Source organism: Dipodomys ordii, unplaced genomic scaffold (assembly GCF_000151885.1).
Source record: "Dipodomys ordii isolate 6190 unplaced genomic scaffold, Dord_2.0 Scaffold126, whole genome shotgun sequence".
Taxonomy (NCBI): Eukaryota; Metazoa; Chordata; class Mammalia; order Rodentia; family Heteromyidae; genus Dipodomys; species Dipodomys ordii.
Window position 1 is genome coordinate 3,275,378 of NW_012267342.1, and position 18,416 is coordinate 3,293,793.

At 34.7% G+C, this 18,416-nt stretch overlaps 1 protein-coding gene across 3 annotated transcripts in view; it reads right to left on the reverse strand.

Moving 5' to 3' along the window:
- Kynu (kynureninase) overlaps positions 1 to 18,416 on the reverse strand; it is a 98,691-nt gene that overhangs the window by 30,500 nt on the left and 49,775 nt on the right. For all 3 annotated transcript variants that reach the window (XM_013030073.1, XM_013030071.1, XM_013030072.1), the window contains 2 exons: positions 9,034 to 9,132; positions 7,346 to 7,419 (listed from right to left, as the gene is read on the reverse strand). In XM_013030073.1, coding sequence (XP_012885527.1) covers positions 7,346 to 7,419; positions 9,034 to 9,132 — 173 coding nt within the window. The remainder of the gene's footprint in view (positions 1 to 7,345; positions 7,420 to 9,033; positions 9,133 to 18,416) is intronic.

The window sequence follows — 18,416 nt, forward strand, 5'->3', positions numbered from 1 at the left end:
GATAAAATGAGATGTACAGTTTGGATATTTGTTGTGAGCAATATAGTCCAAGCGGTTTAATGCCTATGAAGTTAGCCCACCTGTTTTGAACACACACTGGGTCTGTGTGTGTAAAGGTAGTTTCTCCTTCCAGCCACCTACCAGTGAAAGTGTGCATCACAGCAAACTTCTACCCTGGCTCTTTTGGCAATCAAAAAAAAGTGATTTTATATATAAGAACATGAAAATGTAGTCATCATGGTTGATAATTCATAGTTAAGCGAGAGAGATAAAGAATAAGAGAAACAGAGAGACATAGAGAGGTAGAGCGAGAACCTGAAGATTCCAAAGGTCACTCATAGGATAAAACTTGAAATAATTAAAACAAGAACTGAAGTTCTGACAAGTTGTACTTTTTGTGTCTGAAAGGATCATTGACCTCATAAATCTTCAGAGACACTAGACTGCAATTTCAGAACAGAAAATAGATTTTGAGGTTTCAAAGTGCTTCAGTGTTCCCAAATTAATGATTATGTCATCATTATTAAGGAGGTATGAATGGACTTAATGCATCTTTCAATGTGGATACCTGCTATTTTGGCTCTTTGAAAGGTGAAATTAGTTTTCTTAGTTGTTCCAAAAGAAGTCTTTTTCCTGAGTTCATTTTTTACTGTGATCCCACCTTAGTGCAAATCAGTTGTTTATATAAACACATCTTGAAAATACCAAATGAAAGAATTATCTGGAAAATTTCAAAGTATTAAAACTTTCAGAGCAAGAAAATAAGGCATCCTTCACAACTATTTGTGTAAAACAGTTTCCAAGTGAAATTATCCTTAGATAACCTGTCATGATCCTGGGATGAGCTATCTTAAGTGATTTGTCTACATCAGGATTTTATGCCAGACAAAGGTCAGGTGTGACTTCCTGAGTGGGGTTTCCAGAAAGACTTTGAAGCGACCAGCTGCTACCATAGTTTATGATGTTTAAAGTATTATACAATAGGAAAAAAGGGTAATTTTATGATAATACTGTAAGATTTAAAATGTTGTCAATAACACAGATTCCATAAAACTGCTAGTGAAGGGAATAAAAAGAAAAACAAACTGCACTTCATGATCCCTTTAAGAAATGTCTTTTAAGTAATTCTTTTTCCTTTTTCATGCCTCCTTAAACATATGAAATTTATGAATCAAATCTCCCTTACAGGTAATATTTTTTTTCTTTCAACGGAATCAGTTGATTCACTTAGTTAACATTGTGTTCTATTTTACAAAGGATTTGTGTGGACAAGTTCTGCACCTCCTTTACTCAAGCCATTCTGAAGCAGCTCCAAGTAATTCAGTATTTCATGTATAATCTTGCTGTTCCTTCAGTGAACTCATATGGAAAATTCACACAATTGCTATTACAAATTGCCTTAGGGACACAGATTCAGATTTTCTTCTGTCATGTACACCACATTATTTTACTATTTAGAAGATGATACTCCAACTGGAAAGCATGGACTATTAAAGTCATAGACAATATCCTATACTTAATTCTATCTAGAAAATTTTATTAATAAAAAGATTTCTTTTGCACAAAAATATTTGTTGGTTTTGTTTGTTTATATCTCCTTAATCAACTCAACCTCCTTCCTTTTACATGATAAAGCAATGTGGCTTAGTGGTAGAGTGCTTGCCTAGCATGTGTGAAGCCCAATGTTTGATTCCTCAGTACTACATAAACAGAAAAAAAAGTCAGAAATGGTGCAGTGGCTCAAGTGGTAGAATGCTAGCCTTAAGCAAAAAGAAACTCAGGGACAGTGCCAGGCCCTGAGTTCAAGCCCTAGGAATGGCAGATAAATAAAAGAAAGATACTTGTATTGGAAAAATGCTGAATAATGAATTAGTTATTTAAACAGATGTATGCAAATATAAGTACACACACTTACACATATGCATAAGTATATCTCATAACCACAAAAGCCTCTTGACTGAGATATTAACTTAAAATACAAAGGTGAAAATATAAGGTTTTGACCTATAATTTGACAAAGTTTAGATTAAAATTATATAGCATTTAATTTTAAGAAACAAACAATTCAGAGTTACTTTTTATATTTGTATGCGATGTGGTTGTATAATAGTCTTCATATTTTGTTTTATATTTTCAGCATGACCTGAAAGATGATAATTTTTATGAATTTTTCTTGAAAGATTTATCATTTGGCTTAAATCTTTGATATTTGAGTCATATATTTTGTTATTAACTTGTCAAAGTTCTTCTATCGGTTAATAGCTCTATGAAACATCCTCATTTACCATGATCTTTTTTCACATGAAAGTTTGAATCTTTGGAAAAGCTTTCTTTTGATCCATTTTCATTGTATCTTCCCTATATTATCATATTTACAATATTAGATAAAATTCAGGGTGAAATTAATACTTCAAAAATAATTCCTACAGTTAGAGGCCAAAGTTTCCAAGAAAAGGACTTTCATGCTAGGATGTATGAAAATATTTTAAGTGAAGGTATGTCTATAATGGCAATCTTTGCTTTCCTGCATTACCTTAGTGTGGTGGAGACTAAGGTAATGCTTGCGTATTGAGCAATGCTTGCAATCAGATGAAAACAGGTGCTAAAAATCAGCAAGTAGCAAAGCTCTGAATGGAAATAAATGTTTTCTAAAACTGTATTTTTGAAATCATGCTGAATCGTGTTGTGGATATGATATGATTGGTGGCTCAAGGAGAAAACCTCACCAGCTACAGCTATTTTCTCTGGTGAAGCCAGAAGAAAAGTAGACGTCCCAGTGAAATCTGTAGATAATACATCATTTTAGCTGCATCCATAGTAATACTGAACACATAACTCCAGAAACAGCCTGAACAAACAGCACAGATGCCTTGAGAAAGTCTCATTTTAATTTGGGTTTCTCCAAAAGCACACTCAAAATGAATGGAACTTATTTTCTGCCCTTGAAAGGGTCATACATACCTTGCCACTGGCACGTGTATGCCTGGTTCTCTGGGGCTTTATATACAGGAGGTATAATTCAGGTACAAAACAGAATTTGGTAACTATTAAGTCAGAAAGGATCACTAAGGAACTGAAAGAAGGTTTAAATTATAGATTAGTGTTAGGCCATTACATTCTCTATCATTGCCTGGGGTAGTATGTGGAGTTGAAGTGCATCAAGTTAGTATTCCACAGGACAAATATGTACAGGATATTTTACACAAGTAACATGAGTTGTGCAGTTGGGTCAACATCACACACACACACACACACACACACACGTGTGTTGTTAATAGTAATATCACACCAAAACACCTTTCAAAATGATTTACCACATATTAAACTCCTATAACTTCATTTTGCACAGCGTAGGGGTCTCTCTGTGCCAAGTGAGTAATTCATTCCCATAATACCTTACTTACAAGGCCCTAAAACTTAAAAAACAAAAACAAAAAATGACACAAAAAACCACACACACACACACACACACACACACACACACACAAACCATTTTGCTTAACAACATACCTGAAACATCCCTTCACCTTTACCATTACCTTTTCCCTTCTCTTCCTGATTATTGAAGGCTTAAATACAAAAATAATGTGCTATAAATATATAGCTAGTGATCAAAAATAGTTTAAATGTATATACTTTAAAAGACTTGGTGAACAAATGCAATTTTGATATTGTTTAGTTGATATTACAATTGGCCACTAGATGGCACCATTCTTTAAGCAACGAAGGTGACTTTTCTGAAATTTCTTAATATTGGTTACTCTCATTGTATTTTACTTAATGTTCTCTGTATGGTTCTAGTTACAATACTGAATTTTTTATTAACTGAAAACTCTCTTTAGTCTTTTTGCCATTCTAATAAGACTGAAAAATATGAGTGATAGAAGTCTTGTCAGTGAAGCAGCTGCTATAAAAGAACTTAGAACTAAAATACAGTTATTAATTGAGAATCGAGTTGGAATTTATCTTGGAATTTTGAAAATTAAAAGTGTATTTTACCTCTTTGTTATAAATTTCCCACAGGAAAATTTCTTCCTCTCATTTTCAAAATATTTTTTATTAAATATCATTGTAGTATCTACAATATTAATTATTCACGGTGCTAATTCTGTTTTTCAGGGTTTCTTAGTACTTACTCTAATCTCTTATTTGTATAGTTTTGATTTGTTGATGCAGATATCTGAATAAAATATATGCCAGGATGCAAAATAAAGTTTTGTCAGGGATGATGAGCATATTTTCTGAAAATAGTTTATTCTTATCTCGTTCAAATCATTCCTAAAAATCTTCAACTGTCTCACACAAATGAAATACAAAGGCACTACTTGTGCAGACATGGGAGGTAAGACTAGAAGTTGGAAGCATTGTCACTCTGATATCATGTTTAAGGAACTTTTAAGAGTTTGAGAAAATAATAAAAGCAAAACCAAAACTAAGGTTTCCTGTAATGAATGTTCTGGCTCTGCCAGATAAAACCTTCATGCTGCAAAGCTAACTAATTACAATGCAGTAGAGAGTAACAAATGTTTCAAAAAAGAGAAAAGTATGGTTTTCATGCAAATACAGAATGAATGTACAAGAAAACATCTCATAATGATGTTCAGCTGCAATCCACACTCAGGAGGGTGAGGCAGGAGAATGGAAATTTCCAGTCCAACCTAGGCTATATCATGAAACCTTATCTTAAAAGCAAAGAGATACCACGTCCAAATAAAATGACAACAAAGAAAACAGGATGGGAGAAAAGAAGGAAGAAAGAACTGGAGGAAGAGGGAGGGAAGAAATGTAGAAAAGAGAGAGAGAAAGTAAGTTTAATTAATTAATAGAGGGATACGATGGGAAGGCTAGTAGAAGACAGAAATTAAAATATGAAGTTAGTCAAATAGTCAAAATTCTGCTGGAAGAAACTTGATGAAATACAAAAATATTGGTTCAAAGTCAAGCTGCAAAGAAAAGCTCACAAGACTTCTAAACAGGCTGAGCACAGTGGCCAGTCCCTGTCATTTGAAGTACATGAAAGACTGAAATGGGTAGGGCCATAGATCCATGTCAGTCCAAGCAGAAAAACTCACATAATTTCATCTCAGTAAGATAAACTGGATATGGTAATATATATTTGTCACCCCAGCTAGGTTATAAGCCTAAAAGAGGTATACTGTGGTCCAGGATACTAATAAGATTGTACCTCAAAATTCACCTGTGCAAAAGAATACTGGAATTGCGGCTCTTCAGCAGAGAACTAGTACTAGACATTGAGTTCAAACCCTAGCACTGCCAAAAATATATAAAACAAAACAAAAATCAAACATATACATTTGTAGTGAGTTATCAAAACTTCTGGGGCTAAGTATTTGTAATTACAAAGTAATAGTTACTAAAGAATACACTGTGACATTTGTTCAAATGTCACCCATCTTTTCCCTTCGAATTTTCAAATTTTGAATACTTTTACGTAGTCCCATGGGAATTGATCACATATAATACACATATACTAAAATGCTTAAGTGGTTGAACTTAGTACCTTACAGAATTTACCTCACAGAATGTATCTGCAAGTGGACATGCTGGTATTACTTTCCTTTTTTAATTTTTTTATAAAGGCCAGAACTCTGAGAAGTCAGGAACGTTCCTGAGATTCCTCACCAGAAGTGACTAAGTTGAATTATAGTCCTGCTGTTAATAGTCTTCCTCCTGGGAGCACGGAAGTGTCATGTTCTGAAATGTTGTGTGGGAGATTTGGGGATTGCACAGAACAAGGCATGTGAGAGCATACTCCTGCTCCTTTCCCCTTTCCACTTCCTCATTCACGGTCACAGAGACCAAGTTCAAAACCCTGTGCTGGAAAGCTGGACCTAACTCATAGCATTGGTCTTCTCTAGAGTCTACAGCTATCTCAACATCCCTTGGAGCTGATGGTGTCTCTATTGAACCGAAATAAATGGAGAATGTGAAGCGAAGAGGATGGCAAGTCATCACCCAGTGCTAGTAACATCTCTGTAGCACCGATGTGGAACACAACTATGCTAGGTAATATCAATGGGACTGATTAAAAAGTAAAGCTGAGGGCTGGGAATGTGACTTAGTGGGAGAGTGCTTGCCTCTCAAGCTTGAAGCCCTCGGTTTGATTCCTCAATGCTATAGACAGAAAAAGCCAGAAGTGGCATTGTGACTCAAGTGATAGCTGCTAGCCTTGAGCAAAAGAAGCTCAGGGATCATGCTCAGGCCCATAGGGAAAAAAAAAAAAAAGGTAAAGCTGACTTTTGAGCTATGTGTTTTGTTGTCATAATATATATGCTTTGTATTCTTTTCAAAGCATTTATGCCATAGAAATTTAATGTATGGACAAAAATATATCCAAGAAGAAATCTGTGTGACTAAACATCCATCCAAAGAAAATACTCTTTTAATTAATTTTAAAATCTTGTAGTCTTGGAGAAATTTGAGACATGTTCAAATAAACTAAAAAGAGCATGTTAAATTCCTTCAGTACTGTGAGATGCTACAAGATCTACTTCAGTTCCTGTAAAGGTGATACCAAACTGCCAGTAGCTGAGAGGATTAAAAAAACTAATCAAATATTATTATATTATCTATTGGATGTGTAGACACTGCCCTCATTACACACATGCCAATACAGCAACCATTTATAAGCTCTCTAGAATATTATTTCTTTATCTCCATCCCAAATAAAAATAAAAAGTACCCTTATGAGTTTCCCAGTCAAATAAGAAAGGTGTAAAAGCATTGCAGTATTACATTTGCATTTATACTTGCTCTAAAACTCACAGCGAGTTATATAAAACAGGAAAGTATTACTTTTTATGCAGTTAGTCTGTTGTTCAGTGTTCAGCTTCTTCAGGTTTCATGGCTTATAAAGTCCTTCAGGACAGAAGATAATGCTCATAAGCCATCCTGTAACATTTATAGCTTTAAAGGTAGATGTAATTTTAATAATAACGAGCCACATTTCAGGCTCTATTAGGCACAGCTCCCGTTGTCTTTGATTTATTCATCTGTGTGAGAAATTTGAAATTTTCTAAGGTCTAATTGAAAAAAAAAACCTTCAAGTGGTCTTTCGCATTAAACCACTTGCTTTCCACCGTTGCAGAGACCTGTGTTTTCTCCTATGTGCTCCCTTCTATGATTAAATTTCCTGTTAATACAATTGAATTCTTCAGAAAACATCCCTTTCTGATATGATTTCTGTTAATAGAACAGTAAAAGAATTATAATCTAATCCAGATTTCTGTTGGATAATATCTTTGGGAATTCATGTTAATGGCATATGTTATAAATACACATTCACCTGTTCATTACAAAAGAAAAGTCTGAAAATGATACTCACGCAGGTTTAATTGTATAGGCATGTTTTTCATGGACAAAGGCACCAGCAAGACCTCCTGCACCTGAATTTAAATACTGGAGTTGAAATAAGAAGATTCTGTGAGATACATAAATAGATGAGAATAATTAAACAATGTGTTTTATTTGATATTTCTTGAAACCATAACTTTATCATTTCAAAGTATGTTATTATGTGTGATTTTAAAATCTGTGTCACTTTTATAAACAGAAAAACAAGAAGGTCTGTGCAACACTTATTTCCAATTAAACACCAGAAAAAAAAAAAAGAATTTGGAACTATGACTCAAATTGGTCTAGCCTTGAGCAAAGCAGCTCAGGAACAGGCCCTGAGTTCTAGCTCCCATGATTGACTGAAAAAATTAATTAATAATAAAAAATAATAAGCAAGTAAATAAACAAATAAACAAAGAATATGAGGTTGGGAAAAATAGCTTATTTTTTGACACAGGTAGTAAATAGCAGTAATATTTTCTTAAATTTTTCTACAGGTATTAGAGTTAACAGTGAAGTCTAACTGATTTAAAGTGCACATATTCAAAGTTTTCTTTCATAAAATCTTTTTTTATTAATAAGTTTTTTTAATTGTGAAAATACTGTCCAGAGGGGTTACAATTATATGAGCAAGGTAATGAGTACATTTCTCTTTTTTCTTTTTTTTTGGGGGGGGGGTTCCAGTCGTGGGGCCTGAAATCTGGGCCTGGGCACTGTCCTCAGCTCTTTAGCTCAAGGCTAGCACTCTATCACTTGAGCCACAGCACCACTTCCGGCTTTTTTCTTTTTGCTTATGTGGTGCTGAGAAATCGAACCCAGGGCCTCATGCATGCAAGGCAAGCGCTCTACCAATGAGTCACCTTCCCAACCCCATGAGTACATTTATTATCAAGCATTGTTGCCTCCTCCTTTGTTTCCTCTTACCATCCCTGCCCTCCCATCCCGCTCCCCCACTTTTCTCCCCAAAATTGTAAAGTTCTTTAAAAACAAAATGTCTAAATTAAAACTGATTTACTTAATTTACATCTTCGCTGCCAATTCATTTCAAATACCAATAGTAGGCTGATTTTTTAAAATAAAAATTACAGTTATATATATAGAAATTTCATCAAACCTCGTACCTCTCCCCACAAATCACCAAAAAGAAACAAAACAACAGCAAATAAAAAGTAACAAAATTAAGGGGCTGGGAAGGTGGCTCAGTGGTAGAGTGCTTGCCTTGCATGCATGAGGCCCTGGCTTCGATTCCTCAGCACCACATAAGCAAGAAGAAAAACGCTGGAAGTGGCACTGTGGCTCAAGTGGTAGAGCGGTAGCCTTGAGCTGAAGAGCTGAGGGACATCGCCCAAGCCCAGAGTTCAGGCCCTACGACTGGACCAAAAAAAAAAAAAAAAGTAACTAAGGCCTCTAATTAATATAGTTTTAGTGTGCTCATTTTTCTTTAGATCTTCCTGATTTTTTTTTCACAGAACTTTATGAGTAAATTGAAAAGGACTAAATTCTCTGTTATTGTTGAAATACTAGACTCTTAGGACTTTACTATTAAGTAGAGGCAGAAAATAAAATAATGAGAGAAGGAAGTAACTCAGATTCTAAAGTGAGCCCATGAATCCAGTTTTCCCTTTAGATTAATGTCAATATGAAAAACATTATGTAAATATATCAACTAGTTTGTACCTTATAGGAACACCAGCAGGCAAAATCCACACCCCAGTCATGCAAGTGGAGTTCAATGTTTCCAACTGCATGTGCTAGATCGAAGCCAACAAAACAACCCTAGGGAAGAACATAACTGGTTTGGAATTTGCTTATTGATTGTAAATCATGAGTATACATGTTTCTATGTAAATTATTAGGCACTCATTTGCCTAAAATGTAGGTTCATTCTGTAGTTCACAATGTGTGATTTACAATAGCCAAGGCTACTAGATAAAATAAATTTACATAATTGATACATCCTTCCTTTTTTTGTTAGGTTGATATTCTCACTGATGATGCAGAAGTAGTGATGGAGATAAAAGTCCAGGGACTGAGGGGAAAGAAAGTGGGAGAAAAAAGGGAGGGGGTAACAATGTTCAACAAGAAATGTATTTATTACTTTACTTATGTAACTGTAACCCCTCTGAATCACGCTTATAATATATTAAAAATAACAAAAACACTATAACTTATTCTAAAAATCAATATATGTAATTGTGAAACAAGAATAAAAGTAAAATAAAAAAATCCAGGAGCCTTAGGACCAAATACAGGATAAATCTTTTCTTTCATTCCTGGTAGGATAGGGAGAATTCACTTTAAAATATCCTTGTAAAAGAAGAAAAATTCAGCTTTCATTAGATACACATAGAAAGCACTCAGCCACATTTTGTGATTTGTCTAAAACCAATGCAATTATGCAATTCTTTGAGTTGTAAGCAGAGCTGATCATTTTTGTATAGTAACCAACAGACAATTTTAATTCAGGCTTGAGTATTTGACACATTATTTTGAAAATAAATAAGGTGCCATTTTAAGTTAAATAACTCACACTTTGCTTGTAACCAAAGATAAAGTTAGAGTTTCCAAGAAAAATTAGAATTTTTTAATTTGTGTCTACTTCTATGAACATGTCTACTACCCATTGTTAAGAGGTATTGTTGAAGAGTTATATAAAATTTAAAAATAATTTTACCATTAAATAATCAGTATTTGGAAAGCCTACATAATAAAATACATGGATTATAATGTGTCAGAATTCAGAAAGCTTAGTGACTTACTTTCAAATCACATACCACAATTGCTAAGAAGTTTTCATTCCTGAAAACCTGTTCATTATCAGCGAAAGTCCAGAATTAACTGCAAAAGCTACTAAAATACTCCTGCCTTTTTAAACTATATGACTGTACAAATAAAGATTGTTTTAATGCTCTATCAGTAGAAAAAGAGGAGTAGAAGCTGAAACAGATATAAGGAGCCAGGTTTCTTTTAGGTTAGATATGTAAATAATAGTTACCAAATATAATGCGATGCTAATCTGTTTTGTTGTTTTAGAAAGCCAGTTTTACTAATAACAAACTCCTTTTGTTTATATTTGTTGCCATTCTAAAACAAAAGTATACACATGCATATATATGTAAGTCTTAAAACTGCAGGTACTATAAATAGAGGTAACATATAATCACAAATCCTTTTGTAGATTCTTGATGACTTTTAGAAATGTAAAGTATTTCCATTTCTAAACACTTCTTCAGAACATTTGCTTTGGTACATGCTAGTAATATGAGCAATATTTTTATTTAATATATACATTCTTTATTGTAAAGATGCTGTTCAAAGGAGTTACAGTTACAAGAGTAAAGTAAGGAGTACATTTCCTATGGAGCATTGTTACCCCCTCCTTTGTTTTTCCCCTATCCTCTCTTCCCTCCCCACCTCCCCAACTCCTCCCTCCCAACTCCTGGAAGTTGTAAAATTCATTTTCAACATAGTGTCTTGTACATCTCATTTTTACAATGGGTCAACCTGTATCCTTATTTCAGTATTTTACTATTTCCCTTCCCCTCCCCAAATTAGAAAAGTGTATATATAAGATGCAGGGCACCTGAATCAAATACAGTGAACACAGGGGTTATACTTTGCATTAGCACTTAACCTACATCATGCCCACACTCAATTTAAGCAGTGGAAAACTGGTCTATGGCCATGTACTTGGCCATATAACTAACTATTCAGCTTCTACCAGTGGAGGTACCATAGATTTTCTTCTGCTGGGCTTAGCCATGTGACTTGTTCTAAGCAATGAAATGTCTGCATACTAAACAAAAACACTATGTCCTACCTTCTACCATCTCAGAAAAAAACTTGTTTGGGCTCACCCTCTTGTCCAGATGGAAAAGGAAAGAAACATTTTCACCTAAGCTTTTCTGAATCCCTAATGCTGCCTCATCCCTGGGTGGGCTTGATGCAGACAGAAGTGGGTTCAAGTGAGAGATGAACCAGGTTCTCTAGCTCAGTCTTGATTAGATCATCTTACCTGGAGGAGATCACTCTCCCAAATAATGAGTATTGTTTCAAGTCAACAAGGTTGATAAGCAAGAGCTAACATATACATTCAGAGTAGGGTACTATGTACATGGCAATAGGAGGCATAGTGTTAGTCTACTGGGGGGGCGGGGAACCAACAGTAGAAGTCACAATACAGGAGGTTATGATATGATCAGTAAATGCTTGAGTTTCTCTTAGTTCCTGTCAGGAGACTATCTGTCCATGTTCAGTACTGTTCTGTAAGTACAAATGCATATTTAAATCCACTACACACCCTACTGAGAGCCAACTATGTCATCTGTTACTCAGTTCCTTTTCTTTCTTTCTTTCTTTCTTTCTTTCTTTCTTTCTTTCTTTCTTTCTTTCTTTCTTTCTTTCTTTCTTTCTTTCTTTCTTTCTTTCTTTCTTTCTTTTTTTTTGTCAGTCGTGGGGCTTGAGCTCTGGGCTTGGGCGCTGTCCCTGCACTCTTCAGCTCAAGGTGAGTACTCTACCACTTGAGCCACAGCAATATTTCTTGTTTTCTAGTGGTTTATTGCAGATAAGAGTCTCACGGGCTTTCCTGCCCGGGCTGGCTTTGAACCACGATCCGCAGATCTCAGCTTCCTAAGTAGCTAGGATTACAGGCTGAACCACCGGGGCCTGGCTTTACTCAGTTCCTTTAAATGGATTTCTATCTAATGACAGCAAGAAAAATAGTTATATTGTTTAAGAGATCATGGGTAATTTTGGCTCAATTGTGTCATTCTCATATATCAATGTGAACTTCTACTACCTTCTCAGGATCTGACATTAATTTGTCTTGGTTATTTACAATTGCACTGGTCATCATTATGTTTCCTAAATTTGGAATTCCTGTAGCATCTAAGGAACACATCTATTGACTTAAATGATATTCATGTTATAAACACTTTTAACAACGTCAATTTAATTTTTTTTCTAATACCTCTTACAAGTAAGCAACCACAATCTATTTGATTGGATAAGCCAGTAATCTCAGTATTCAACAGGTGGAATGAATTCTAGGGCAGCCTAAGCTACTTAGTAAGATCTGTTCACTCCCAGAAAAAAAAGTACTCATAAAAAATTAAAAGCATCAATAATCCAATACTCTGGTTATTGGTATTTCTTGCTAACTATGACCTGATTTTTTTTAATGAAAAAAGTGACATTACAATGCAACAGAACTAGTGTAAATACTGACTATAGCTGCATTTGCACTATATACTGCAAGTTCCACAACAGAAAAGATTGCCTTGTTCTTAGTTATAGCATAGTTCTCATAAAGAAAACAATATATTAAAAAATTCATTGCAAACTATACTCAATATAATTATATTTAGTATTTTATAAAAAGAAAAATTCTTATTTATAATATATACCTCATTTTGTTTTCTAGTATTGGGAAGCTGATTTGTTTTTGTTTTGGTGTTGGGAATGGATTTGTTTTTGTTTCTTACCAAAATATAAAAAGATTTACCAATGTATGTTTATAAAAAGACAAGTTCTACATAATATAATACTTAAGAGTGATAGGGAACAAAGGGAATTAAGCTCCAACAACATTTGGAAGTTTATAAGTTGCCAAAATAAGGGCTCTCAGACTAATAAACAGGCTTAGGAGATCCATGTACTCATAATTTTGTATTTTAAGAAAAATTGTGCACCTAGAATTCTATTTGGAAATAAATAATAAAGTCATTCTGAATTTGTACAACTCTTTTATTCATTTCTTAGAACAGTAATCATTTTTAATGAAGACATTTTTCCAACTCAGGTTTTCATAGTTTTTTTTTGTACAACTCAACTTTCATTAGAAAACTTAAGGAGTAGGAGAGGCACTACTTTATTTTACTATTAATTATGTATAAGGAATGGAACTTTGAAGAGGCCACCCAAATTCTCCTCCCAGCCCACAATATTAAAAGCCTTGTGGTCACAGCTGTAGAACACATGAGAAAATCACTTATGGCTGCTATGTTTTAATGCATGTACAGTTCTTTCTTTCAGTGTGGATATCAGAAACATAAATTATTAAAATGAGACTGCTTGGAAGAAAAGACTGGAAGTTGCTAACTTGAACAAAATCATCACAAAATGAAGTCACTGAAATGTCACTAGATGGCAGTATCTTAAAAAATAATGAAAAAAATATATCAAGAGCTATCAGGCACTATCAATATTTTTATTATTTTACCTATAAATGTAGGTAGCATAATATATGCAACAGAAAAAAAAATCTGCACCTTCATGCATACTTTATTAATTTATAAGAAAAAGTTCAAATAATTGCTTGGCTGGGAAGGTGGCTCAGTGGAAGAGTGCTTGACTTTTGCATGCATGAGGCTCTGGGTTCGATTCCTCAGCACCACCTAAGCAAAGGCCAGAAATGGTGTTGTGGCTTAAGTGGTAGAGCGCTAGTCTTGAGCTAAAGAGCTGAGGGACAGTGCTCAGGTACCCAGAGTTCTGGCCCCATGACCAAAAAAAAAAAAAAAGTTCAAATTTACGCATAGATGTTTACTTCTTGTTTGTATTGCCAGGATCACATGTGACTGAGCATTGATCACCCAGCACATCACCTTAATGCCTACTCAACCCCCTAATTATTGCAATCCTGCAAAAGTCATCAGAATGTTTCTACTGGACTTTTCCCCAAAGAACTTTATAATCATATATGTAAATATAAAGGTTTCCCTGTTTTCCTTGGGGAGGGGGACGGAGGGCAGGAGGAGGGACATAAAAGAAAAACACAAAATCCTAAACCAACACAAAATGAAGCAAAGACTCTGCAAAGCTAACAACACTTCCTTGTTAAGTTTCTCTCAGCTCAGATTACATTTTAAAACATGGATCTTTGAGGGGTTTTTTTTAGAGGCAAATTACATCGTATAAATTCTTTACCCAGGCAAAGCATCTTTTAAAATGAAGACTATTGTAGGTAAATATATATTGAATATCCTTTTTGATTAAATGTGTTTTACTTTTGCCATGTCCACTGAATTCTTTTTTTCTGTACAGTAGTTTGTAATACAATGGCTTGGGTTAAAATTTGCTGAGACATTCTATTTTATTACTTTTCAACTTGGATAATCACCCATTTATGAAAATGAAATATAAACTAGTATAGCATTAACGCTTTATTATTTAGTACTCCTCTTAACACATTAACTTTTGAAGTGTTTAAATCTGTTCCTCCTCTACCTAAAAATGTCCTCTGAATTAGGAAAATCATTAATAAGCAGTAGATTTGATAAGAACTAGATGTAATTGTGCAACCTATTTATTTTTTAATAGTTCCAGGGCTGACATTCACCTGGAAGGCATTGTAATGCTCATAGGAATTGTGAAAATAGCAAAAATATTAAGTAGAGAAACAGTCTGTGCCCTAAGCCACCTGAATGAATGCTCACCTGAAATGGCAGTCCTCTGGTCCCTGTGGGTGCCTGGAAGGATTACCAACGGCAGTTTGTAGATATGAGCCTCTGAATGCTCACTGTCAGCTGCCCCCTCAGATTCCAGTGGACAACACAGTTATCTTACCTCTGCTCTCAACACTGTGATGGGGGACTCCCTAAGCCCCATACCACCTTCCCTACTAGTGATGGGCACCTGCTGGTACTTAGGTGTGTACTCACAACTGCTTATGAGAATGGTAGCTTACACACCATCTAGTGAAATACTTAAGTATTCTATATCTCTGTCTTTGCTTCATATTAAAAAATAATGAAAACATGAATGCAGAGCAGGAGGGGAATATTGCACAATGTAATGTGATATGGTATAATTTAATGTGTCAATTTAGAAGTAATGAAATAGAACTAATAGCTGCCGGGATTGTAAGAGGAAAGGATTTGGGAGCTATGAAAAGAAAATCAAGCTTGAGACCTTAAGCCTCATGCAATTTGCAAATGACAATCTCTTTTTGTCTGGCCAATGTATGCTTTGAAGACCGTATTTTTGCGATGTGGTTTTATTGTTGTTGTTGTTATTGTTGCTGTTGTTACTATTGTTACTGGGGGATTTTTTAAAAAATTAGATTCTGATATTCTCTGTAAGTTTATCTGTCTGTCTAGCACTCCCTTCTTTTCCATGCTTTTTTCTCTTTTCTCATAAGGGCAAAATTGTAAAAATAAATTCAGAACTGTTCTACAGTTTCTTCGGCTGTCAGACTATCAAGAATCTCACACAAAATAGAGTTAGTTTGATTTATTTCAAAGACACAAAATGGGGACATAAGGTAATTTTTCAAGCTTAATTTAATTTGCTTAAAATTTAATGACTTACTGGAGTACTTTACATGTCCTAAGTGTGTCAAATGCCAAAGATGTAATTAGAAAAAGAACTAAATTTTGCAAAAATTGTTGAGTTGTTAGCCATTATAAGCAATTCTGAATAAATTTCTAATTGGAATGAAATAGAAACATAGTTCTGCTTTTTATGCAATATTGTGATTTATCAACTAAGTTATAAAAGGCTGTTATGGAATTTACCTACCTTTTTTTCCTAAGAGGTGTGTGAGAGAGAGACAGAGAGAGACAGAGAGAATATATTTATGTGGGTTGAAGAACACTTTGCCAATATACATCCACCTAGTCAGTATATTATTAAAGATAAATCATTATGTGCGAAGCACTATGCAGTCTATGGTATTTTCAGTTATCCCTAATGGCTTTGAGGAGAATTGTTGTAAAATCACAAATCCTGATTGACAACTAGGTGGCTTGTTTTTCCCACATCTATAATCCTAAAACAACATCTGGAGTCTAGAATTCTCTTCTGTTGAGAATTAATCATTCTATCTCATACAGTCCATTTAATTGACTCTTCAATTAAATAAAACACCTGGTGAAGACTTCTTAGGAACAATTTAAACACTGTAGATATGTCAGTATTGATACTCATCAAAATATTTTGTCTTTGTGATATGTGGTTGGCCCAATATTTCTGGACGGATTGAAGATTGCAGATAGTTTTCTATATGTCTAGACAGAACAAATTTCCTCTATTCCCAAAGTAAAGAGTAAAGGCCAATAAGTTAATGCGGCACTCCATCTAAAACTTCTTATTTTCCCCTTTACCAAAGTATAGATCAAAGTTCCTCAATCAATCATTTTTTTATGTGCAGTTCAGCTGCAGAATTTTTTTTTCCTCCTGGGTGGTGAAGGGAGTTATTGTTGGTTGAAGTAAGGTCTTAATATATACTCCTGTCCAGGCCTAGAATTCATGATCCTCCTGTCTCAGTATTATAAATGCTAAGATTACAAGCATATGCTACCATACCCACGCTATCTTTTATTATCCAGAGAGTATATGCTGCAAGAATGTGGATAGACATGTAACCACACATTTTAACTGACCTGTTCTTAGAGTCTATTGATGGGACTAAACTTAAATTTATACTACAGAAACTTAATCTCTTATGCATATATAAAATCTTGCTTATTATTATTGAGAGAATGAAGATGAATATGAATATTTTTGAGATTAAAAGTATTTATGTAGTATGAAATGGATTTCTCTCATGATATTGCAGTCATAGTGAATTTAATGCCTTTCCTTTGCCCACTCTTATTCCATTCCTATAATTTTTTTTCTTTTTTTTTGTTGGTTGTAGGGCCTGAACTCTGGGCCTGGGTATTGTTGCTCAGCTCTTCAGCTCAAGGCTGGCACTCTACCACTTGAGACACAGCACCACTTCTGGCATTTTCTGCTTATATGGTGCTGAGGAATTGAACCCAGGGCCTCATGCATGCAAGGCAAGCACTCTACCACTGAGTCATCTTCCCAGTCCCATTCCTATACATTTTTATGACTTTAGGTCATCATGTTTCTTTATAAATTTTAAATAGATCTAGCCTTTTTAACATCTTGAGCTTTCCAGTGGCTTTAAGCCAAAAAGGCTTATTGGGCACTTCTTTATTTGGCTTTCACCTTCTTTGTAGAGATTCCTTTCTGGGCCTTTCTTTTTTTAAATTATTCGACCAAACTATATAAAAACATTTGATTTCTTTCAATCCTGCCAATAATTTTACTTTTCTAGAACAATCCTCAACATGTAGCCAATCCCTTAAACAACATTTTATCTCATTTATCTCTATTCCTTCTAAAGTTGGCTCCCTCTTGTTTTAAGAGATCAAACTGATATTTCACATTAAATTAGCTGTTATTCACACAATTTTCAGTTACCCTATTTTCTATGAATGAAAAAACTCAAATATATAGTGTTTTATAATAGAGTATAGTAACAAAATTTGTTTTATGTACTGAAAATAAGATCCAGATAAATTGTTCCTTCAAACTGACATATTGAATTGAAATCCTTTTCTACAACTAGTTACAGACAATAATGTAAACAAAAATCCTCAATTGCTAATCCTCAATTGTTCACATCTGCAAGGATAGCTGGTTAGGAGGCAGAGATTAGATCAGATTGTGTTTAAAGCCAGTCTGAGCAGAAAAGTCCATGGGACTTCATTTTTTATCAGCCAGCAAAAAATTCTAGACTGCAATTATGATTTAACTGGTATAAAGTCAACAATGAGCAAAAAAGCCAAGTGAAGGTTCAGTGCCCTGAGTTCAAGCCCCAAGATAAGAAAATACTATCAGGTGGATAATAAATAGCTCCTTCTGTATGGCAAAGGACATAGCTGATAAGATTAATAGAAAGCCCATGGATTGGGAGAAGATCTTCACTAGCTATAAAACAGACAAGGGCCTCATATCTAAAAAGAGCACTTAGAAGTCAAAAACTTAAATTCTCCAGGGCTGGGAAGATGGCTCAGTGGTAGAGTGCTTGCCTCGCATGCATGAGGTACTGGGTTTGATTCCTCAGCACCACATAAGCAGAAAAAGCTGGAAGTGGAGCTGTGGTTCCAGTGGTAGAGCACTAGCCTTGAGCTGAAGAGCTGAGGGACAATGCCGAGGCCCAGAGTTCAGGCCCCATGACCAGCAAAAAAAAAACAAAAACTTAAATTCTCCAAAAATAAATCCTTAAAGAAACAACCACCCCATCAACAAGTGGGCCAAAGACTTAAAGA